This window comes from Dromaius novaehollandiae, unplaced genomic scaffold (genome assembly GCF_036370855.1).
Source record: "Dromaius novaehollandiae isolate bDroNov1 unplaced genomic scaffold, bDroNov1.hap1 HAP1_SCAFFOLD_64, whole genome shotgun sequence".
NCBI lineage: Eukaryota > Metazoa > Chordata > Aves > Casuariiformes > Dromaiidae > Dromaius > Dromaius novaehollandiae.
The window spans coordinates 160,436-184,182 of NW_026991421.1; the positions used below are offsets into that span (position 1 = coordinate 160,436).

General features: G+C 49.0%; 2 protein-coding genes and 2 long non-coding RNA genes across 4 annotated transcripts; all 4 read right to left on the reverse strand.

Annotated features, from left to right (window-relative positions):
- Positions 1-4,489: 4,489 nt before the first annotated feature.
- LOC135326441 (uncharacterized) lies at positions 4,490-5,640 on the reverse strand. Its single transcript, XR_010386831.1, has 2 exons — positions 5,293-5,640; positions 4,490-4,739 (listed from the first exon to the last, which is right to left on the reverse strand). It is a non-coding gene; the product is annotated as an uncharacterized LOC135326441 (long non-coding RNA).
- A 109-nt stretch (positions 5,641-5,749) lies between these two features.
- LOC135326459 (maestro heat-like repeat-containing protein family member 2B) lies at positions 5,750-18,578 on the reverse strand. Its single transcript, XM_064504327.1, has 19 exons — positions 18,565-18,578; positions 18,275-18,397; positions 17,595-17,747; positions 16,658-16,780; positions 16,214-16,293; positions 15,597-15,729; positions 15,358-15,450; positions 14,764-14,868; positions 14,272-14,395; positions 13,407-13,510; positions 12,663-12,815; positions 11,483-11,637; positions 11,058-11,220; positions 10,555-10,748; positions 9,111-9,248; positions 8,803-8,914; positions 8,466-8,612; positions 6,118-6,240; positions 5,750-5,869 (listed from the first exon to the last, which is right to left on the reverse strand). Exons 3-19 carry the CDS (start codon positions 17,703-17,705, stop codon positions 5,750-5,752), a joined length of 2,178 nt encoding a protein of 725 aa, XP_064360397.1. The 5' UTR covers positions 17,706-17,747; positions 18,275-18,397; positions 18,565-18,578.
- Positions 18,579-18,599: 21 nt separating this feature from the next.
- LOC135326443 (uncharacterized) lies at positions 18,600-19,484 on the reverse strand. Its single transcript, XR_010386833.1, has 3 exons — positions 19,447-19,484; positions 19,025-19,132; positions 18,600-18,684 (listed from the first exon to the last, which is right to left on the reverse strand). It is a non-coding gene; the product is annotated as an uncharacterized LOC135326443 (long non-coding RNA).
- A 563-nt stretch (positions 19,485-20,047) lies between these two features.
- LOC135326460 (maestro heat-like repeat-containing protein family member 2B) lies at positions 20,048-23,180 on the reverse strand. The gene is made up of 7 exons (XM_064504328.1): positions 23,113-23,180; positions 22,847-22,966; positions 21,686-21,793; positions 21,178-21,328; positions 20,682-20,722; positions 20,202-20,343; positions 20,048-20,067 (listed from the first exon to the last, which is right to left on the reverse strand). Exons 1-7 carry the CDS (start codon positions 23,164-23,166, stop codon positions 20,048-20,050), a joined length of 636 nt encoding a protein of 211 aa, XP_064360398.1. The 5' UTR covers positions 23,167-23,180.
- Positions 23,181-23,747: the final 567 nt, after the last annotated feature.

Sequence of the window (23,747 nt, forward strand, 5' to 3'; positions counted from 1 at the left end):
CCAAAAGCCTTCCTGAAGCCAAGGGAGACAACATGCCCTGCTCTCCTCTCATCCACCAAGCCGGTCATCTCGTCACAGAAGGGGATCAGGCTGATCAAGCACTATTTCCCCTTTGTAAATCTGTGCTGACTGCTCCCAGTCACTTTCCTGTCCTTCACATGGCTGGAAATAATACCCAGGATTAATTACTCCATCACCTTTGCAGGAATTTAAGGTGAGGTTGGCTGGCTTGCAGTTGCCCATATCCTCCTTCTTGCCCTTCTTAAGATAGTTGGGGTGACCCTGCAGGACAACATAAAAGATCATTTTGAAGCAACTTTGTTTAAACTGTCAGGATGCTCTATGGGAAATAAGTTTATATTAGTCAGTAAGTTCAGCAGAGTCAGCCCATTTGCCGTCTCTAGTTCCACCACAACCTTAGAGTAAGGCTATGGGCTGGGTCCCATTTAAACTTTAGGTGCCTGTGTGTAGACATCTACACCTATCACAGTCACACTGTATTCCTTTCATAGAAAGAAATCGTTACTTCTAGATTCATTTGATGTATTTCATATGTTTTTTGGACAGAACAAGGTGAGTTACACTGTTTTACACAGTGTTTTTTCCAATGCCTGTTCAGTAAGCAAAGGTTAACTGGCTCAGCTGCAGACAGCTACATTGTAAAACACAAATTTAGTTAGATGACTCTAGCGCTTCAGCACTGCAGGTAAATGTAATTTTCACAGTAGCAGGAGAGGGCTGTCAGTGGTGTAATTTCTGAAAGTCCTGGTCGCAGCTGGCAGAGGCTGCTTTTCTGGTGTGATGATCCGATTATAAGATCAGGGCAGAGCAAACAACCGATGATTGTTCTGATGCAAGAAAAAGACACAGTCTTTAGAGGTAATTAAATGGCCCCTTACGCTTTGGTGAAATAAATACATAAAATAAATTGAAATAAATCCTTACTGGAAGCAATGATTAACCAGAAGTGAACAATAATTTCTTTAGAGACCTGTAGGCTTTAACTTTCAGTGGACTAATAGCATCACAGGGGCCAAAATAGATGGCATTTTTATTTGATTTTAGTGATGACTTATTCCTTATGCAAGTAATTTTCTGTGAAGATAAGAGTTTACGAGAGAGAAATCCTGAAATGTAAGTAGCTTATATAAACATCTCTCCAAGGAAATCTGTATTTTAAATTGCATTTACTATTAAAGACATCATATCTTTAATTGAACTGAAAGAAAAATGTTTTCCACCATATTGTTCACAGATTTTGTAGGCTCTTAAAGTTCCATGATGGTGATATTTCTGATGTAATAGTTCTCCACCTTTAATCTTCATGATTTCATGAGATTCATCTATTTTATTCTCCCAACAACTTTTTATAATGAGAACACATTTTTTCTATACATTTTTAAGAGCTGTTATATGAATCAACATATGCAGTTATTAACGTGTACCTATATAGCAAAGTATATGTGTTAGAATACAAACGATTTTTTTTTTCCAGAGATATTCATCATTGGTACCGTGTATCAACCAAAACCAATAGAATTATATGCTGCTTTCAGAATTAAGCAGCATGACTCCTACTGCACTTAAAATTTGAGCTCTTGCTAGTTCCTGGGGGATTCATGCATTCATGGTTAAATTTTGCTTCTCTGACACAGGAGGAAAGCTCATTTCTGCTACTTTTGCTTTACGTTAACAGAGCATGAAATAAACAAAAATTTATCATGATTCGTAGCATTAATTAACTAGACGTACTGATGTACCACAGATTTCATTTACATCAGTCCCACCACAACAAAAAGATGTTTTGTCAGAACCATTCTTATCTTTCCCTTCCCAAATAATGTGTAACCAGGGAATAAAGTAAGAAATGGTATTTCATTTTGTACTACATAAAAATCATTTACTAATATAATGGGACCTACTGACAAGAATGAACTGTATGGACCAAGACACATGCAAATATCCTTCTAGCATTTAATCCAACATAATACAGATTTGTTTGTGTTTATTTATACATATATTTATTAATTCATGCTAGCAATCACAGAGAACTTCATGATTCAAAAAGCCTTAATTCCTCCCAAATTATCAAACATAACTTGTTCTGTCTTTTTTTTTCCCCACTGAATTCCCTTCCCCCCCCAACAACAAACAAAAACCCTTTCTTCCTAATAATTGGAGTGAATAATTGAGTTAAAAGGCTATTTCTGTACTAGATACTGCTATCAAAACTCTGTTCTTATACGGTGATACTATGCAGAACTACATAAGTTGTGGACCCCATCGCTGTGTTTTGAACAGCTTTGCTCTAAGAAATTTTCAGCCTTTTGTTCATCTATTAAATGTAAGGAACACGATGTACTCCTTCAGAGGTATTTATTGAAAATATTTTTCATTAGATCATGGTCAGTGTTGATCTCCGCAGGAGAATGTGTTGGTGGGGGGGATTGAAGGAGTTTCTTATTTTTCTGTTGTTGCATTAGATAAGCTTCTGAGCTGCCCAGTGTTGGAATCTGAGAGGTTTCAGGTAGCATTTTTCAGGGTTTCTTTTTTCTTTTGTAATTTATAGATTAGAGCTTTTCAGATTAATTTTACAGTGATTGTAATAACAATTAACTGCGGTGCTTATGCCTATTAGAGTTGAGACTGTGGCCTATGAAGATTAAATTCACTTGTCACTGAACTGTAAATATTTCTTGTATGAAACACAGTGATATTCTGCTAGTCTTTGTATCCAGGAGAATAAGACTGTTAACAAGGAAGAACCCTATGCCAGTCACTAAGAACCACATAACCTATGGAAATCTCTTAAGAGAAAAAACAAAATCTGACCAAATTAGCTGCCTAATTTCAGCACTGAAATGTCTAATAAGTAGTCTGTGGTCATCAGCTGTGAAATACAGACTACGAAAATCAGGTAGCATGGTTCCAAGCACTGTTCATGCAATTTTATATTAAACAGTACTGGATAAAATAGGAATAATCTAGCAATAAGGTCAGAAATTCTCAGGAAAGCCCTTGTTCAGATAAATGCCTGATCTCTCTTACCTTCTCTTATGGTCTTGGCTATACAGTGGTGCATTTTTGTGCATTTTCAATGGGAAAACTGAACAATGTTTTCACCCTTGTGCTTAGGGTACTCTCCCAAATTTGAGGAACTTGGGTGAATATCCTCAGCAACCTGGTGAAAGTCTAGATTTCCAATGCCTTGGGACAGTGCTGGAACTGTTAGATTATTATAAAATGATTGTTGGCCCTATTAACTACAGAATAAACATTGAAAATGTTAATCAAAATCTGATCACATGCAACTTCTCAGATACTTCTGAAGATGAGAGATTTTGAAAATTCTTCAGTCGTATCTGGACAGTAATGAATTTTAAGAAGGAGATGGACGACTTTCTGCTCTTTCTACTCAAAAAGTATGTCTTTAATCATGTACATTTCAACTTATAGGTTAGTTACTTGATTATCACAAAAGGACATAGAGTATTTGAGGTATAGATCATAATGAAAGATCATTTTTCTGGCTTGCTATTTGAGATTTTGGGAAATTTCAGCATATGGCTTCCCAGGTAGGTGGAATATAGTTAAACAATTTCTGGTGAAATGTTGCACTAAAAAATAATGGATCAATTGCTTCTGTTAGAAGAATCAAACTGAAAGCTGTCGTGAAGAATTTGCACACCTAAAACTGTATTGATTTCTCTACACACCATTACTTTGTTTACTGGATATGGCTTTTCTATCACAACAACAGTTTGCTTACTTTCTTTAAAAAGCATCTCTACAGCTTTGGCTTCAGATAAGCCTCTAAGCAACTTAGCAGCAATTATCATTTAGACTGCTATGCTTAAACAGGAATTGAAAGAAACTCAGAAGCAGCCTCTTGAACGGCCTGTTCTTTCTCTGCCCTTTTGTGAAGATCGCTTTGCATTGAAAGCCGCAGGACCCGACCGTTCAAAGACAGCCCTAGCAGTACTCTGCTGTCTCACATTCTTTCTACTGACTGGCATTTGCTTGGTGAGGAGTACAGGACTCCTGCGTGTGCGACACACACAAGTACCCTCTGAACAGAGGCTTGGGTGCTGGAAGTACTGGTGGGCCTCTGCTGAGCTTTCTACATGGCTAAGGAGGGGCACCAGAGAGGAGAAGGTCTTCCAGTCAGTCCTTACTTCCACACGGCTGGGGCTGTAAAAAGCAGAGCCAAAACACACAGGAATGGCCAGAGGCTGCTACTCCAGACTCCAGAAAGCGAATCCCCATCTGGCCAGAACGCAGTCCCCCCCCACAGACAAATATGCTCTGGAATCACTCGCCCACCTCACGGTGTTCAAGGTCAGCTCCAGACGCACAGCCCTCTCCAGCTCCCCCCCATACAGACACAGCTCAAGCACACTGCCAGCACAGCTGGGCCACGCACACAACAGCCCTGCTTTGGCCAGTGGCTTGTCAAGAGGCCCTCCACCCCAAGGAAGCACCTCGTGGATTTCTGTTCAATAGGCAATGTTTTATTTCAGTCAGCTGATTGCACTGGCTCCGTGGTAACACTCTGTGGACTGCCTGCTCTTGCCTTGCCTGTCTTGCCTTCCCGCTGCTCACTTTCTGCACTCAAAGATGTTTTTGGAGGACCTCCTAGTTGCTCCGAAGATTCCTGAGCTCCACCCAGTTGTCTCTGAGGACTTGAGCTGCTGCCTGCTGCACACTGGGATGCTCGTCTCCGTGGAACAAGTGGAGAGCTGAAAATGACACAGGCAGATTCCTAAATGACTGCCAAAGCCCAGGACCGAACGGTCGTGCCATCCCTGACTCTCTGAGCGAGCACCACTCGAGAAAGCTGGGCAGCTTTCCCTGGGCTCAGACCTGGGAGAGGGAGGGAAGGGTGGGAGATGAGTGGTCTGCTTTGCACACTGTCACTGCAAACCCTTGGCCTTCTGCACATAGTCAGCGAGAGAAGCTCTCTCCTGGCACCAAAGCTTCCTCCATCAGGAGTCTTCCATCTCCCTCTAAGTGGCCAGGAGGCTTCTTCTACTTCAGCCATTTGGCCGAATGTGTGCAAAAGCTTAGTTTCTCAAGAGCCTGACTTTTCCCAGCGGTTACCCAAAAGACATTCAGAGTTTATCAGGAGCTTCTCTCTCTGGGGATGCAAGAGCACGGAGGCCATGTGCAGCTGACATAAAGTCATACCCAGGATGAGTATTGGGGCACGACACCAGAGAGAAGGGGCAGCGTTGGGCAGTGGAAGGTGGTGACATCTTTCCATGGAATGCAGGAAGGGCAACTGTAACCTACCTGTGCTCAGAAAACTCGTACTGTGCTCTCTCAGCCACTGGCTGTCTGCGTTTTCCAGGATAACACCTAGTCGCACAATGCAAATAAGTAAACATCAAGGCACTTCCTGTGGTAGCCCTAATTCCCAATCTAGTCGCTTCCTGGTCTTGGACAATGGATGATAGGCTTTGGGGAGCAGGGGAAAGCTAGAAATACCAAACCAGAAGGGTCCCTCCCGCTTTAAAGTTCCTGGGCAGAAGCAGGAGGCAGAGCTGAGCAACTGTGTGCGCCAGGGGCCAAGCCTAATGTGGAGCACTAATTCCACTGTGCCTTTGCTAGAGACTTCAGCCCCTTTACAGCCTGTAACTAATTCCTCCTGCTGCCACCCTCCTAAGGCAGGTGACTGTCCCTGGTGCCACTGCAGAGAAAGTGGAGATTGTCCTTTGCTGTCTCTTGCAGGGAGCAGCAGAAGAGAATATCAGCTTTGTCTCTTACCAGCTAATTGGATGGCTGCAGTCCGCATCCCCCAACACGAGCTCCAGAAGTAGGTCTGGAGGGTGTCATAGACGCTTTGCAGAAGCTCTGGCATGTCTCTGGCCTGGTAGAAAACAGAGAAACAGGAGTTCTTTGGCTGAAAAGGCCCTGCCATTGACCCTTGGCAAAGAGGGCAGATGAACTAGGAGAGGAAGGAAAGAGACGGAGGCTGCAAGGGACTGACAGTTCCCATCATTGCCATGCTAGTTCCCACCCTACCACTTCCCAGAAGGCCGCTCCATGCTCCAGGTCTCTGAGCCAGGGAAAGTCACTGCCACCAGGCAGTCTCACCCTGGGCCACAGCTTACTCACCAGGTGACTGCAGACAGCTTCCTGGAGCTCTTCTGCACTCTTCTCGGTGTTCAGAGCAACTTGGGTTTGCAGCTTCTGCAGGCCCAGGAATGGAGTGCAGAGCAGGAAAGTGCTTCGACAGGCCTGAAAAGGAGAGTTGCCCCAGCTCAGCCCTCCCCAGGACCAGCGAGGTGCCTTTCAAGGGACCTCATTGAGCTGAGCCCTGCTGTTCTCTTTCAAGAGGGGGGGATGTTTCACTCAACGCCATTTATAGAAAGGAGAGGGGAGGGATTGCAACAGCAGCCATCGTTCCCCTGGCCTGGTATGTGGCACTCCAGAGAGAGTATCGGTGCCTGAGAGCTGTCGCCGCACGATAGCTGTTAACTGATGTGCCCTTGGGAGAAGCCCCGGATCTCAGGAAGCAGGGGAGATCAGAAGGGACATGGTCAGCAAAGGCTTGGAGGCCTGAGCACTGCGGAGTCTGGGAAGACTGTCCTGCACCTCAAACAGAAAATGCTGTTGGAAGAGTTTGAGGTTGTCTTTCCATGCAGAGACATTATCAGGAAGGCCAGTATTGCTCTGCTGTTACCATGTAGCACCCTCCTCATGAAGAAAGAAGTGAAAGGTGGCTCTTACATTGCAAACTTCTGGATCTGGGTCCTGAAGATGGAGCATAATTCTGGTCCACGTAGAAGTTGTAATTTCTTTGCCGAGAAAAGATTTCCATTTCCTCTTGGCAGAGGAGGCCAGGACTCCATACAAGGTGAAGGCTGAGGAACGAAGGACTGCCTCGTCCTGCAATCAGGAAACCCCAGTCACCAAGTTGCTGCCTAGGACCCCAAAACAAACATCTCCTGGCCAGCCAAATGCTGAGCCCATATCCTGAGCAATGGTTCTAGGCAGTTTGTCCAAGGCCAGAGGATCAAGAGAATCCATTTCTTTGAAAGACACCATTTGGCATCAAGAAAGGGTTGCCTTATGCTGAGTCTTTCCTTGTCCATTGCTCAGCTTCTCAGGACCGTGCCTCCTGAGCTACTGGGCACTTAGGCTTTTGGTCTCCGAGGTCCTCAAACACTTTACTGGCACCTGACAGAGAGCTAAAAACCTAGAAGCTCTTGGACTCCAAAGTTCCCAGACTCAGAGCCACCTGGCAGCCTCACACGTTCCTAAGGCTTCAGGGCTTTCACACAGAGACAGCCCTCCAGGTGGCCTGTAAGGGAGTTGTAAACAGTCAGTTTCCATTTCCCTCAGAAAAAGAAAAAAAAACCCTCAGATTCAAAAGGCTCTACAAAATGGAATACTTGATTCCAGTTGGTACTGCTCTGTGGAAGAACTCCGGCTCTGAAGACTCTGTTGTGGTCTGTCATACCACAGCATGGGCACCTCTCATGTCAGAGCAAGTGAACTCCCGCCATTTGCGAGGAGCATCTAAGCAAGTCTTCCAGACTGTAGAGGCCATGGAGAGGAAGAGGCAGTCCAAGGCGCAAGCCCTCCTTTCCAGGGTAGATGCTGAAAAGACCCAGGGTACAGAGCTAGGCAAAGGAGACCCTCAACACCCCTCTTCCTCTCCATTGACAATGAAAGAACCTGTGAGGGCTAGACCAGACATGGAGAACTACTGTGAAGGGAGGTGACGTCCTCCCTCAGTGTCCAGCCTTTCTTCACTCCTTCCCAAGGGCAATCCAAAGGTGATTAGCTCGCTATGGAGCTAGGAATCAGCAGACATCATCCCAAGTCTCATCAGTTTCTCTTCAGGCTTTTCTAGGAATGAGGCTTCTTCCCTGAACCCAAACAGTCCTCATCTGTGCTTGCTCACATCATACCTTTCAGATGATCTCACAGACTACTAAAACAAGAGTTACCTACTGCTCGTTCACTTACGACATCAAAGAAAGTCTTGGTATAAAGGGCGATTTCTTTAAAGGTGACTCCAATGTCCTTCTCTCCCAGCTCTGCCACCACTTTCGCCAGAGCTGACAAACTCTCGCCCATGATCTCAGAAGAGGTGACGTCCTTGATGGCCCTCATTAACGCCTTCAGAATGGCCTTCTTGTGCTTTCTCAGCTGTCAAAGCAGAAGGCACACAAGAGCTCCTCACCATTCATGCCTACAGCAGAAGTTCTTTACCATTTCTCCCAAGAACAGAATTGGCAAGAAACCAGTCCAGAGCACACCTTAGCCCAAGGCTACACACTCTGTCTCCAGTTGCACCTTTGAAGCCAGAGTGATGTCGGAGAATGGAGCATGGTCTTAAGACACACCAGAATTTCCCTGTTGTGGTTGGTCCAGCTTCTGTAAGCCTTGTGCAGCTCTTTACCAGGACCTGTCTGGTTAGGAGCTTTCTGTAGTGAGTGCAAGCTCATGCTCACCTTCTCAGGTGCTCCACTGGCCAGATTGCCCAGGCCCCTCACTGCCATCCGGCGCACAGTGCTGCTGGCATCCAGGGATTTGTCCACCAATGCACGGCGGACAGGCTGAAGTAGCTTCCACTTCTGAAGCATTGGCGCCTTCATCAGCTAGGAAAGAGCACCATGACCATTAGCATTAGATTGATCCTGAGCACTCATGGCACATGCGTAACTGTTCATGGATTCCAGCATGGCTGGGATACTTTCTGCTAGGATCTTCCTGGAGAAAGAGATGGCCGAGACAGCAGCTTGCAAAGACAACTGCTCTCAAGCCTTCCTTTTCCACCTTCTGTCTTACCTCAGCAAAGAAAGATGCTGCCATGATCCTCAGGTTTGCTGATGGCGAGTCCAGCCATGGCAAGACAGCACGTATGGTGGTCACCGTGACCACATCAGTTTGGAGGAGAACACTGCACACACAACACAAGAAGACAAGAAGGCGACAGAGTATGAGGTTCCAACAGTCAGCTGCTGTGATGCAGACGGTCTTCTTTGGCAACTCAGGACAGCCTCCCCAGGCAGATATGCTGGAGAGGTTCCCATCCAGACCGTTTCTGGCTTACAGTCACCCCCAAGAAGGAGAGAAGGCCTCCACAAGGCTCTTACCTAGTCAGCAGACACATGCCCTCATGGTATGTCCGGGGATTTTCAAGAAAAGCCCATGTGTTCTGCTTCCGGAGAATCCCCATGCATTTCTCACTGATGCACTTGCAGAGCACAGTATCTAATGCTTTGATGGAAAGCCTGATTGAAAAGAATATACATATGTCAGAATCGGAGCACTTGAGACTGTGTCAGGATCACTGAGGAAGCTCAGCCACTTTCAGAGGCACTCATTAACTTCTTCCAAGCCCCAGCGAGTAATACTCAAAGCACCCCCTGAAAGCACACTTCATAATCCCAAAGGGCATCAGGCTAAAAGGAAACTGGCATGATCACTCGCTTTGATGCCCCCAAACTCACTGAACACAGGGGAAAACCCGGAAGCCTCAACTTCTTTGATGCTAGAACCTGAGGGGTCTTCTGCAGTACCAGAGTACCATTTATGCAAAAGATGCACAACAAGGTCCTCCGAGCTGGGGAAATGAATTGCAGTGGGCAGGAATCACCATGCTGTCGCTGCATCACCACTTGTGGGTTCCCCAAACAGACTAGTAATGGTAGAAGAGGAGGCCCAGCACAGCTTGAGGGGACAGTCGCCCTTGCAAGGCCAAGAGGTACTTTGTTCTCTGTCATTCATATAAGCAAAGTCTCTCAGGGTTCATACACCAAAAAGAAAAAAAAGAGAGAGAGAAAAACAAACAGCACCCCAAGCGATGTTTGGAAACCTGCTGTGGCCACTGTCTGGACAAAGAGAAATTCAGTTCTGGTTTCCTAAGGAAAGGATTAAACATGGTGACAGCAGAAATCTTGTCCATGGAGCACAGAAGCCTCTCTCATAGGAAGAACAGCTACCTTCAAGGCTATAAGACTGGAAGGACCAGAAGGATGTCCTGCCATATCCTCCAGTGCTGACAAACGGGTCGACTCAGCTGAAGGCCAGGGAGCTGTCTCCACTCATGTCTGGTGAGGCAGGAATGTTCCTGCTTTCATCAAACCCCAATCATTGAATAACTGAGACTTTTGATTCAGAAGCACCTCCAAAGGGGAATAAAATCATCCAAGGATGCCCAGGGAAGACTAATAACAAAGTAGACAAAAACCAAGCCCAAAGAAATAGATGAAACAGCAGAATTCCCTGTGCATGACACAGAGTAAACCAATAGGTGAATTTTAGCTGTGCTGAGAGGGCCAGTTCCGCCTTCATTTCTGCTGTAGCTTTTCCTCACCAGGGCCACACAAGATTTTCTTCAGACTAGCTCCCACCAGCCTACTTTTTCAAAAGCATATTGAGCTCATGCTAGGGCACAAGAGACAACTCACAGGCTTTTTAAGAAAGTGGAGCAAAGCCTGACAAGAACGCAGAGAGAGGAGACAGACATAGACAAAGACTGGCTTGGTGAGGTGAGCTAAAGCTGCATCCTTCATCTCTGCCCGTTTTGCTCATTACCTGCAAGGACTGCTGCCTTCACCACTTGCCACAAGGACTGGCTCGTCTTCAACTCTTCCTGCAGATGAAGGCAGCTCCTTTCCAAGAGTGTTGCTGATTTGTTTCAGCAGCATTGGAAACAGCCGTGGCAGCAGGAGAGACACACTTTCCCGGGGCTCCAGGGAATACACCAGCTCACGGAGGGCACAGGTTACCTATGAAGAAATGCCGTCACAAACCACTTGGAAAGGAAGAGCTTTTGCCACCACTTACCCCACCTGCCTGCCCGCCTGCCTGGCTGCTCTCCTCTGGAGCTCTGACTTCTGCCACAAGCTTGTGGATGGGCAACAACAAGCTCTCACAGCTTCTCACAGTGATCAAAATGAGAATGACCCAGCAAAGCACACTGTGAGGCTTCTGCATGTGGATTTACAAGTGCCTGTGTACCAGGAGGATGTCCAACCCCTCGCTTTCATTCCACGGGATCCTCAGCCAAAGAGGGGCAGAAATGTCACTTCACATACCATGAGAGGCTCCAGCGCAGCCAGATTGTCGCTCCCTTCCTCATCGAGGCAGTTGCTTCTGGCGGGGGTGTCTTCAGCGCTCTCCAGTTTGCCCATTAGCAACTGGAGCATTTCAATTGCAAAGATGCCTCTGCCAAGAGTCCTCCACAGCTCCACGGTATCACTGCAGGTGAACAGTTTACCCGTGATCGCATGTACTGTTGGGCCTGCAGCCCCTCAAAGGCAGGTTAAATACTCCCCCCCTCCCAGCGCGGAGCTTTAGCAGCCCCAGTCCCTGGCAAGTCACAAGCACATGCTCTGGCAACAGTCGGACTTTTCTCCTCGGGGAAAGAGACAACTGGCTGCTGAACAGAGTCCCCTCTAGTGCCGCCAGGCTGTGGCGTCTCTGGGCTCCTGAAGTGGAAGGAGAGGGGAGGGGAACCTACCTGTCCATGGGCAGGTGTCTCTGGAGGAGGCTGTTGGTTACTGCCTCAGGGTGATAGCAGCCCAGGACAGACACTGCCTCAAAGAGGAACTCCTTCAGGGTGCCCTGCTGAGCAGCTGGCAGATGATCGTAAAGGATTGTCAGGATTTCTGGCACCTGGAAGGGACAAGGAAAGAACAGCAGGTTGTTTTAGGCCTTTCCTAGGGCTTCCCTTAAAGCCAGACCAATTCTTCAGCACATGAGCAAGTCCTGCTTCCTTGACCATTTGTCAAGATCTCACCCTAAACTTCAGCCCTACCACTCCACACAGTGGAGGGTTTTCTTTTGGGTCTAAGTGTGCTCCTTGCCCTCTCACGCACACAGATGTGCTGTCATTGCACATGCCTTGGCTCCCTTCTGTTTTCAGCTTCTCTTCTCATGCACACAAAAGACATTTTAACGTTTCACCCAGAGCAGTCTGAACGCTTCTAACTATGTGCTTGAAATAAGGCAACATCAAGACCTAACACATTCTTCACACCTTCCGAAGATACCATGCAGTGCCTGCACAAGGGCCTTCAGGTCCTTCCTGGAGGAACCAGCTCTCCAGGGATACTTGTCCTTGCCTCCAGCCTCCTCATTTCTCATAGATTTAACACCTTCCCCAGAGGGAACAACTTTGCTCTGGAGGAAGACATTTGGCAGATCCTTTCACCGCCAGAAACTGTGGCCGTAGCCTGCACAGAGCAAAACTACTCACTTCTCCTGTGGATGACAGCCATCAAGACACTATCTGTCTGCTCTTTTTCCCCACAGGACAGACACCAAGCGATCTGCTGACCACGTATGAAAGGAACAGAGCCCAGGAGAAAAGATGGCTGGCACCGTTCACCAGTGGACCCCGAGACGCAGCACAGACCAGAGAAAGGGGGGGGCTCTACTAAATTGTGTCTATCAGATTTGCTCCTTCTTGGCACTGTGTCTGGAACAGTTGGAGACTTTGCTCCAGAAGGGTTTGTATTGCTGGTACCAGATGCACAGTAGCTCTTGGATTAGGTTGCCAGGACTTCAGCTGGATAAACAAGACATTCTTGGCTCTGCATGCAAGATGCATTTCTGCAGACCACAGCAGCTAGACAAGGGGTAGTGCAGCAGCTCAGTGTCAAAGTTCCAACTCTAAAGATAAACAAGGGGTGTTTTACCTCCAGCAACATTTCTCTTCCACATTCCTTCAGGAAGATGAGCATCCACTCGCCTGCTGCCCGAGCACAAGTGGGGCTGAAGGACAGCATGCTGCCCAGGACAGCCTTCAGAAAGCCTCTTGCCTGCTCTGAGCAAAAGGATTTGCATGCAACCTGGAGAGAAATGAGAAACAGGAGAAACAACATCAGAAGTCTGCTTCCTCTCTTACAAGCAAAGGACAAGAAAACTTGAGCAGCTTCTCAGTTCAGCCATTAGCTAATCCTGAAGGTGGCAGGTGCTTTGTATTCCAATTGCACATACAACTTCTTCTTTTGATTTATGAAGCTCATAGAGTTGGAAGGCTCTTCCATGAGGTCGGTTGCTTGCCTACACAACTTATGTTCTTAAAATAACTCTCAAGAGCTGGCAAGCTAATACATGTTAAAATAAAGAGAAAGCCATCGGGCTAAGGAACTTCCCTGCTTTGCTTCAACAGCTCACTTTCCCCAGATGGAGAGTGTTTGGGTGTGGATGGATGAAAACAAACACACAAACTCATAGAAACTTCATGGAGTCTACTTCTTTCCCCAGTGGGAACGCTAGATATTGTTATGCTTCAAAACCCTCTTACTACTTGCTAACAACAGAGGCCCCATTGCTATAGGCCACTCTGAAAGGGGAGAGAAATCTTGGAAGTAAAGAAGAGAAAAGTGATGGGAGCTGAGCCACCAGGTAGCCACAGCTCTGGCTTTGGAGTCAGTAACCTTTGCGATTTTGGAAGAGGTCCTCAGCAGCGAATCCACATCTGCGGCCATCAGCTCCTCACAGAAGTGATTCAGATCCACTTCCCTTGTGTGCATAACCTTGCCTAAAAGAAACACAGGTGGGAAAGGATAGGCACATTTTCTGAAAATGAACCCCCAGTCCACAGCCATTGATCAAGGAATCACCAAATGGTGGTAGGGAATTCCACAGGGGTAGTGCAGGACCCTTCTGAACTCTGGGTGCAGCATTTTACGAGTCAGGCCATCAGATTCTGCTCTATGCCAGTCAGAAAAAACACTCTCCTTCTCCTACAGCAGTTTTCAGACTATACCTATTGTCCTCAACTATGGCTCCTCTTTTTCTCAGCCCCTCCATCCCATGTGCAAGCACAGGTCACACCTATCCTCTGACTGGGAGGAGGGTCTCCATAGATTCATCAGTGTGGACAGGTGATGCTGACCAAAGTCCACTCCAGAAGCCCAGGTGTACAACTCCCTTCTAAACAATTTCTCAACTGGGATCATTACTTTGTCTCTACAAAGCTAGAAAGTGCTGTCCTCTAATCCTTGGTGCCTGAGAGTGCTGCCCTGAGACAGAAATGTGGGAGGGCTCTCATTCTCCACAGCACCCAGAAGTGCCCCTGAGGCAGGGCTGCTCAGAGAACTTTCCCAGGCCTCCCTTGTGCTATGGCCAGGAGGGAAAAGAATGACCAAGGTCTGGATGCAAGAAACCAGCAGTCTGCTGTCCATTACTCTTCTCCTCTGGCAATGGAGCCCCCTCCCTGCACATTGCCTCTGCTGCCAGACAGGGAAGAGAGGGAAGAGCAGGCGGAAGGAAGTGGGAAGCAATGACTGTTCTTCTCACCTTGTGTTGAGAGAAGGCAGCTGATACAGTCGACTGCCCGCTGGCGTGATGTGGCCAGGGAGTCACAGCTGAGAGGCCCCAGCACTCCAATCATGGAGCCAAACTGCTCAGAAGAGTTTTCTCTCTGGTAGAAATCAAAGAAAGAAGAAAGTTCTCAGGCTGCAGGAGTGGCCCTTCAACCTTCTCCTTCTGACACTGACTCCTGACCCACAGCAGGGCATCTGGATCGACAGAAGCTCAGCTTTATCCTCCCAGGAGATTAGCAACCCAGAGCACAGCTCTGAGCAAACCTCCCTGCCAGGGAAGCAGAAGGGCTTAAGGAGCAATGCTGTCTTGGTGGCAGATGGGTGCTGAGGTTAGGGCAGAGCTGCAGAGAAGACCTGCAGGGCCTCCTGGCTCGCCAGGGCTGCCCTCGTCTTGGTTCCCCGAGAGACTCCAGCTGAACCCACAAGCACTCCCAAAGAGTTTTGGGAAGAGGGAGTCAATACTCACAGCATCCTCCAGTCTCTCGGTGTAAGTCTTTAGCAGATGAGTGCAGGCATAAAGGGCCCTCTCTCTCTCCCACTCTTTCCCAGAACGGAGCCAGGCCTCTAGGAGCTGTTGGAAGACCACAGCTAGATCAGGGCATGCATCGTTTGCACGCACACACACTCACACACACACACACACACTCCTTTACAGTCTCCCACCTTTTCTTCCCCCAGGAACCACACTAAGGATACATTGGCCTCCATGGGAATTCATCACCGCTGTGAGGTACACAAACACTGAAGGCTTCTTATATTAGTGTATCTGATACTTGCACACAGCACTCACTCATCAGCAAAGATTGGGAGTGCCTTGTATCCGTCCACCATGGCCATCTTGGCAACAGCTCCCATTGCAACATGCCCTGACAACCAATAACACAACTCCTACAGCCACGACGGGCCATAGTTTTCTCCACCTCCAGGGAAGAATTGCATGCCTTGCACCTGCCTCCAGAGCATCTCCTATTCTCAGATGATCCCCTAAAGCGTGAGGCCCTCCATCCTTGGCTCTCCTCTTGACAAAAGAGAGTTTCCCTTTCTCCTCTTTGCTACTCACGTGAAAGGTTTCCTTGAGCCATGACAAGGTCAGCTCTTCCTCAAGACTTGTCATGAGGCGAGCAAGAGCTTCCAGGGATCGTGTATAGAGAGCCTAAAAGCAAGAGAGAAGGAGTGGTAGCTGAAATCAGAGAGCCTCAGAACTCAGCCAGAGTCCAGAGCCTCAGCTCTGCCAGCATTCAGTGCATGATAAGGTGCAGCTCTGAACATGCAGAGCAGCAGAGGGGGATTGACAGCTACCTCTGCATGCTCAGCATCATCTGCTGCCTCCCCTTCTTTTGTCTGCTCAAGGGGAGGAAGGGGAAATAGGCTTCGGAAGCACTCCTGAAGAAGATGACAGTTTTCCTTCTGGGTCAGAGATGGCTTGATCTTGCTGGCAGAAGACAAAAGAAAGAGTTCAGAAAGGACACTTGCTACTCTTTGCCAGAGGGGGTCCAGTGGCAGCTAGAGTTCATCTGAAGCTGGAGCCCCAGTTCCCAACACTGCTGTTCCATGAAGAGGGAGCACTTCCGCCAACTCCCATGGATTCTTGCCCATCAGACTCCCAGGGTACAGAGAGCCGGGAGCTCTCTTCCCCCAGCCAGCCAGCCAGCCAGCCAGCCAGCAGCCTTTCTGCAGCCCAGACCACTCTCTGTTCCACACTTCTCCAATCTACAGCCTCAGGCCATCTCTCTCCAACACTGGGCTCCAGGATCTGTACCGCATCACATCTTCCAGGATCATACAAAACGGGGACCATCACCTCACCCCACACCAAAGGCAGCTTCTCACCCCACACTCAGGTCAACTGTGAAGCTTCAATCAGCTCCTCTGTGACATGCGGAGGAAAACCCAGCACACAGGAGGAAAAGCCCTACCTCAAGTGCTCCACCGCAAGAATTGCCCTGTAGCGAACGGGAGAAGCCACGCAATCCAGGGGCTCCTGCTTCATGAAGTCCTGCAGGTCACAGAGAGACAGGTACACAGAGGTCAGAGGGCAGGAAAGAAGAGGGCCTTGCCTCAGCAAGAAGAGCAGATTCTTCTTCCGCGCGTGTGGCTAACACAGACAGCCTCCATGCAGGTTTCTCCCAGAACTGCCGGAAGACCGCAGCTCCAGAGAGGACAGACCCACTGCTCTTCCCAGGGATCACCCACAAGCTGGCAGCACAAGGGACCCTAGTGTGCTGGTGCCTAGGCCTCGGACACTCCCAAGTTTGCCCAAGGCCTTTCTCAGCCCACAGAGAACAGTGCCTCTCTGAGGAAACCCCTCTCAGTGCACAAACTCTTCTGCAGGACAGCCTCTCTCATTCCATGTCACTCACCAGCACAAGCTCCAGCAGCACCCTCTTCGAAGCAAAGCTGAAGTTCTCACAGGTGCCAACGCCTTGAAGGGCGCAGCTGACTTCTGTGACACTCTGGATTAGGGCCAGCTTGAGTTCTGTGTCCTGAGGACCAGGAAAGAAAAAAAAGGTGACATAGATGAGGAGCTGTTCAAAGGACCAAAGGCCAAAAGATTAACAGGAGGGCCAAAAGATCAACCCAAGGGCCAAAGCTACTCTCAAAGTGCTGCGGAGGGAAGAAACTGCATCCTCCAGGAGCCTAGGGGGAAGGGCCTCTGGGTCTTATTTCAGTGGAAGGAGATCTCTCCTGGGATCCTAGGAAGACATGGACTACCTGGAAGCAGAAAGGAGCTTTCCCCAGCTTCCTACCCAAAAGAGAGCCCCCTGGACTCTGGCCCAAGGCAGTGGGGAAAGCAAATCTGGAACAACGGAAACTGGAAATGGGAGAAGGGCAAGGAGCAAGGCTCATTCAGGGAGCATTTACTGGGGCTGGGAAAGTGATGCCCGGTGCCTGCAAGGTGCAAGGAGAAAGAGTGAGAGTCGGGGAAACAGAAAACACTAGTATGCGAAAGACGGCAGCAGTTCAGATTACCGCCAACACTACGAGGCTGCAGAGACTCATCTGGAGCCCTCTGTCCCCTGCATGGGGAGCAACGGCTAGAACTGGACCTGGGATACTGCTTGTGCTTCGGGTCTCTGACATCTCAGACAAGTCCCCCAAAACTCAAAGAACACCAGCAATGACACGGGGATATATGTCAAAGGGATAGAGTGGCAGGTTTGGAACTGGAGATCCAGGACTCTTGTTGAGAGCAGATCTTTCCAAACAGATGCTCTGTCCCAGTAAGCTCCGGTTCAGAGGAGGGCGGGAGCTAGCTCTAGACTAATTGTCCCGACACCGAGCATTCACAGCTCCTACCTGAGGGCTGGTTCTGTACTGGCACAGGATGTTCTCTACAATGTCCGTCTCGACCCGGGCAAGAAGCTGCTGCTTGGGTGCATGGAGTGCTATTTTACTGTAGATGAGCATGACAGCAGCAGCTGTCTTTGCTCCGTTCTCCTTCTGGTGCTCCTGGAAAATTGGGAAAGTCAGGAGGATTCAGTCGAGCCTCTTCATTTTACCTTAGACTTCCCCTTTGCTTCTAGCTGAGAAACTGCCTCCAAACAGGTACGAGCTTGCCTTTTTCATCCACACTTCTCAAAACATTTCACCAAGTAACTCTTCAATGCCTCCGTTAACTCTCTGGGAGAGAGCTGTTCTCCCTCCCACTGTCTCCCTCTCTTGTGTCTAAGAGCTGGAACTCTTAGACAAAGGAGGGCTGAAGTGCAGAACCTCCTTCCTTGACAGCACCAGGAGTTTGAGCACTGCCCATTGACCATCCCTCATTTCCATTTGCCAGCTGAACTGAAACCACACCCAACACTGTTCCAATGGCCAGTTGCTGTTTGTTGCCACTGCTGGGGAATTTTGATCCATGACTTTGTAATGGGATCTGTCCTGAAGACGCCTGAAGCACCAGAACTCCTGGCTACAGGCTTCCGGCAGTTCTTACACAAGCAAAGAAAGCCAAGACAACAGAGAAAACCTGCTTCCCTTACCTTCTGGAGGGTGAAGACCCTAGGAAGTCTCCTATTCTCCCCAGCAGCAGCAAAGTCGTGGACTGTCTTCAAGGCCAGGTCGAAGTGGCCCTCAGCAGAGGATGCTAACACCGAAATCGGTCCCTGCAACACAAGGGAAAGAGTGAGTCTGTTTCCATCCCACACATTCATCCCTTTCAAGCTTTCAAGCATATTGCCTGAGGGAATCAGCAGGAAAAAGCTCCAAGTCAGGCAACGAGATCCAAGCTGCCGAGGGAAAACTGGAGAGCGCAGGGATAGAGAGCACCCACCTCTCTCTCAGAAGGTTCCAGACGTCTGAGTCTTTCCAAGTAGCTCTGCAGCTGTTCTTCAATGTAGCTGATGTTCTGAGACGCTGCCAGTGCTCCCCCCACAGCCTTATAGAGGAAATTCTGAAAGAGAAGAGGCCAGCGCGAAGAGGTTGCTAACACAGCAACCTGTCATCACTGGAGAAGCGGAACACCCAGCTACCACCCCATCTCAAGGACCAAGAGACAGCCAAGGCACCAAGACTATAAAAACAGCCCATTTCTTGGCCCAATCCAGTTACCAGCTCTATACAGAGAATTAAAGGAAGAAAAAAAAAAAAGACATTATGTAGGGCTGAGAATAGGAAGCAGTGAAAAGCAACTGTATTGAAAAAAACCATGCAGGGAGAGAAGCATCCTGTGGCTCTGCCACCAAACCTCTCAAGGAAGAAAAGTAAAGACCAAGTCTTAGCAGAGGACCAACCTTCTCCTTGGAAAAGTTTGGATAGTGGGCCATCTGCTGAGTTAACTCGCCATTCAGCTTCATATTCCAGGTCTCATTCTTTATGGCTTCCAGAGATGTTCTCAGGAACTATGGAGAAAACAAAAAGTGAAGCAAATGCTTCCTCAGGTTTTGTCAAGGTCTTTCTCTCATTCCAGTGTAACAAGAAGGTGTCTGGGGACAGCTCACACTACGGATAATCCATCTTCCCTTCCCACCCCTTTAATCTGCCCCAGACCCTTCTTCCAATATGCAGCTAAGATCCTTCTGGGTCTCAGGAAACTATAGAGAAAGAGGCAGTGGCGCTTTTAGGACAACAGGCCCAAGTTCTGGGAGAGGACAGGCTTGCCCAAAACCTCACTGCCAAGACCCCACCTCCCAGCTGTCATAAAAGAACTCTGTACCTGCAGCAGACGGCACTCCCATTCTGCATAGTCCAGGGAGCTCTCATCTTTTCCTGGGAAACAAGAGGACACAACAGCAGGTCATCTGATTACAGTGAGCCCAAAAGAAGCATCCACACGTCTCCTTTGGAAGCAAAAAGTCCAGCATTCCCAGGCTACCAGCTCCCAGAATGTACCTGTTCTGTCAGGGCTCAAAGGCAGCTACTCCACCAGCCCCTTTGTGAGTCCAAATGCATAAGGTATGTCCAAGTCCCATTTGTTCAGGACCATGGAATCAACGCTGGGGAATACTGACTGCTGGTCAAAGCAGCTGTCTATTTCCTCACAGGAAGAAAAATGAGGCAGAAGGGCCTTTCACAACCAGCTGGAGCTTAGTGCAAGAGAGAACTGCCACTGCCAAGCTGGACTCGACTGGTGACTCTGAGCTTCCAAGGAGAGGGCAGTGCCACAAAATCTCCTCAAGGGGGAATGTAACCACTCACAAACACTGTCCAAGCAAGGGTGGGAGGATGCTGCCAGAGCCTGCCATTCTGATGCAATATGCCAGGCTAAAGCCCACACAGGGATCAGATTATTTCAGGAGCATTACTTCTCTCAGCTGTCAGTTCCAGCTCCCTGGAACTGGGAGGGATGAAGAACAAGACAGCTTTAAGACACTCAAGGGCTCCGTTGTCCTCAGGCACTCTGGGGACCTGCCTTTTCCTGACTTCCCTTCTGTCCTCTTCAAATCAATCCCCTCCCAGCGGACACTTTACCTTCAAGGTACTGCAGCAAGGAAGGGATCTGGGCCATCCAGGGAATCCCCACCGCTCTGTGAATTGCCCTGTGAAGGGTCTTCAGCAGCTGCAGGGCAACAGCTCCATGGCCACCTCCTTCATAAGGAGAGCAAGCAAGCACCTGGAAGAGGGAAGGAGAGAGAATTAGAGCTCCAGCCTGACAGAGGAACAGCAGTTTGTCTGAGAAAGGAGAGGGGCTTTGCAGGTGCCATGGCAGGCAGCACACAGCAGAACTGCTTCTCTTTTTGCACTGCCTCCCTGAGGAATGGCGCGTCCTTGCTATTCGAGAGGTCCACACTGGGAATGCCCAGGCAGTCCTTGGAGGGCAAGACGCCCTCCAGCAGGCTTGTTCCTCCCTGAAGGCTGCAAGCATCTGCCTTGAAAGCAGTCTCCATCCGGAGCTCTCCCCCTTTCCCTTGGTCAGGAAAACTCTGCCCCGAGGAGTCCCCAACTACTCACCAGGAGACGTACCAGCAGAGCCTGGGGAGTTGGCAGTTTGGCTGGAAAGAGAAAGAAAGATCCATTTCAGCAGGCCAAGTCCCACACAAGATGATCACCCGTCCATCCCAGGCAAAGCCTCCAGGACAGGACTGAAGGGGCCTGATAATCTGCTGATAAATTTGCCTTCCCCCAGCTTTTCCCATCTTAGGGTATCCATGCAATTAACGTGCCGAAAGGAAGGTAACTCCCCAGCACTGCCAGCAAGGAGTCCTCCATTTTACAGGGAGAATGCTGAGAAATGAAGAGCAAAGCATTTTCTCTGGGAAATGCAGAGGAAATTTCCACAAAGGAAATACAGGGCAGGACTCCCTGTCACCTAGCAGAAGGGCAAGGCTGTGCTGTTCACTCTTCCCAGCCTCCCAGTTGGGTCTGCCAGGGGACAGAGACACACACAGGCTCAGCCTGTCCACCTGACAGAGCAGGACAGAATACTTTGGAAGTTTCTCTCTTTTACCGCGTTCTTGGTAGCACAGGTAATTGGGTTCCTCCTTCTCTTCTGCTCTCTCCTGTCTCTCCACGAGCTCCCTGAGGCAGCGGGAGAGTGGGACCAGAGTGCCAGTGTACTGAGCTGGCACTACGAACTGGAGGAGCCTTGGCCATAGGAGCTGCAGAGCAAAATACAGCAATTCAGCACGTCATTCTTTCCATCCCTTCAACTCCTGTTTTCATAGTGGCTGTCCTCTGTGGCTATGACCCAGCCCCTCCACTGTTAGCCCTCTCCAGGGCATTACTTCATGTCTCTCCCACCCTTTCTCTTCTGTCTCTCTTCCTTCTAGTCCACTGTCCTAATCCTCACTTGAGCCCATCTCTTGGACTGTTATTCACAAGGCTTCATTTCCCCTCTCCTCCGACAAGACATTCTGGTAGCCCCGTGCTCGGAAGAGCTTGTCAGCAGGGAGGGGGAGGGCTAGAAGAAGGTATCCTCAAGGCAAGGAGTAGCACCAGGTGGTGGGATGACTTACTCTTGTCATGCCGCTTGCTGAGACGTCCAGGGTGTCGAGGACATGTAAGCAGAGAGTTTGAAGCGCGGTCTCTGCCACTGCTTCCCTCTCAGAGAGGTTTCCTGTCTCCTGCAAGACACAAGTTTGAAAACACTCCCATCAGCTACTGTTTCTTCAGGAAGAGGCTAGAGGCTTCAGTAGGAGACTTGGCTTTTGCTTTGGGAGCACAGGTCACCTGAGGTAAGACAATGGGAAATCCTATAGTAGGGGTCACATCCTGGACTGCAAGGAAAACTACACAGAATGCAGAGAGAGCAACTGCCTGTTTGCAATTACCCAACCAATGGGGGTAAATGGTTTATTCGCGACAGCAGATGCTCAATGGCCCGAGCTCTGTTTTAATGACACCAAAGAAACGCTCTTCAGAGGAGTTCTGCTCAATTCCTGCACTGAAAGGAGAGCAGAACTGGCCCCAAGGACAAGGAAGAGGAGGTGGGAGTTCTTGACACGCTTCTCCTTACAAATGCAGCCTTCAGGAGCCTCACAGCAAATGACTGAACAAGAGGAAAGGCACAGCCAAAGCCAAGAGTTTCACCAAGTCCTTGTTCTGGTGAGCCACCTACAAGGAGTCATTCCCTGTGGACCTGGCTGGCAACACCTAAGAAAGAGGTGCCTGTGGTCCCTTTGTTTCCAGAAAGCACACAGGGCCCGAAAGCACTGCATGGAGGGCAGGACAGGTTTGGACAGAAATATGGAGGACAAGGAAAGAACTGGAGAGCTTTTCCGGCTTGTCCTGCTTAGCCCACAATTTCTGTCTTTTGCTGATCATCCATCAGCAGTTCAGAAAAGACTTGTCCACCTTTGTATCCTGCTGAGAATCCACTTTTCCAGGGTGGCTTTTGCCAAGCAGTTTTGCTGAAATCCCTGGCAGCACCACTGCTCTTTTCTTACTCTCCCACGGTGCCTCCCATTGCATGACATGGTGGTGTAGCACCACAGCCGCACCCTTGACAGCAACAGAGAGATCCACGATTCAAGTCGGTTGGGATGCTGATGAGGTCATGGCACCAGGCACTCAAGGGCTGCTGCTTGGGGGCCTCCACATTTTCAGGGAAGCTCAGTGCAGTAGTCAGTGGACAAAAGGCACAAAACAAAGCCCCAAATGTCACATTCTCCTCTTACCAGTCTGCTGGTGGCCCGACTGAACTCCCTGAAAACATAGGCCACCAGACCCCAGGCCGAACAGTTCTCGACACCAGAGCTGAACAGTTCCTTGATGAAACCAAGAACAGCCACCTTCACCTGCCGGGGAGGAGATTGCAAACAAGAGTAACCATGAGTCCTTCTCTCCGAAGCAGGAAACATATGCCTAGGCTAGATCCAAACTGCGTAGGGAAATGCTTCCCCTGTCACTCATCAGGCTACCATCCCTTCCCCAGCCACCTCACCTTACTCCGGTGGTCTCCAAAGACAGTTTCCACTGCCTTGACAACCAGGAACATGTTCTTTCTTATCGCCATTGCTGAAAGGAAGTACAGGTACGTTGAGGCAGAGCCCACCCCTCCAAAAGAGCACTGTCAAAATGTCTCTGCTTTCTCATGGACAGCTAGACAGAAAGCACGGGGCCAAAATCTGACTTCAGGGGAAGCAGCAGAAGCCAGGAGCAACAGGGACTGCCTAACACAGAGAGTTAGAAAAATGGGATCCACACTGGAATTCACTACTCTTTATGCTCGGAGTGTTACTGAGCTTCAGCTGTCACCCCTGACGAAGCGTGGTCAATAACTATCCAGACAGACTGCTCGGCTGGGTTTGATACGGTTGGAGACTACAATTCATTTGGGTAACATAGTCTTTGTAAGCACCCACGCATTTCTGTGCTTCACCCTTTCTCAGCTGAAACATGGTAAGGTGCTTGGTCCACACTAAGCGTGTGCCCTCCATGGATTTTGACAAGGCTGCTGGCCTGTTTCTCAGAGCTGAAGGGGACTCGGGCGACTTCTGAGATACCTCAGGGAGTGTGCACTTCTTGTGCACTCAGGTTGCAGAGGAGTCTGGTCTACCACAGCCCAACTGCACAGCC

Bases quoted from the DNA above. Each gene is read 5' to 3' on its own strand.
- LOC135326459 (XM_064504327.1), bottom strand. From the start codon at position 17,705: ATGCTCATCTACAGTAAAATAGCACTCCATGCACCCAAGCAGCAGCTT. The intron at 15,730-16,213 runs GTAGGGCTTTTC...GTCTTCTGCCAG, and splicing joins CTTGCGGTGGAGCACTTGAG to CAAGATCAAGCCATCTCTGA. The intron at 5,870-6,117 runs GTGAGTAAGCTG...GTTTTCTACCAG, and splicing joins AAGCTGTCTGCAGTCACCTG to GCCAGAGACATGCCAGAGCT.
- LOC135326460 (XM_064504328.1), bottom strand. From the start codon at position 23,166: ATGTTCCTGGTTGTCAAGGCAGTGGAAACTGTCTTTGGAGACCACCGG. The intron at 20,344-20,681 runs GTGAGTAGTTGG...TCCCTCTTCCAG, and splicing joins CTCTGCTGGTACGTCTCCTG to GTGCTTGCTTGCTCTCCTTA. The intron at 20,068-20,201 runs GTAAAGTGTCCG...CATCCCTCCCAG, and splicing joins CTTGCTGCAGTACCTTGAAG to TTCCAGGGAGCTGGAACTGA.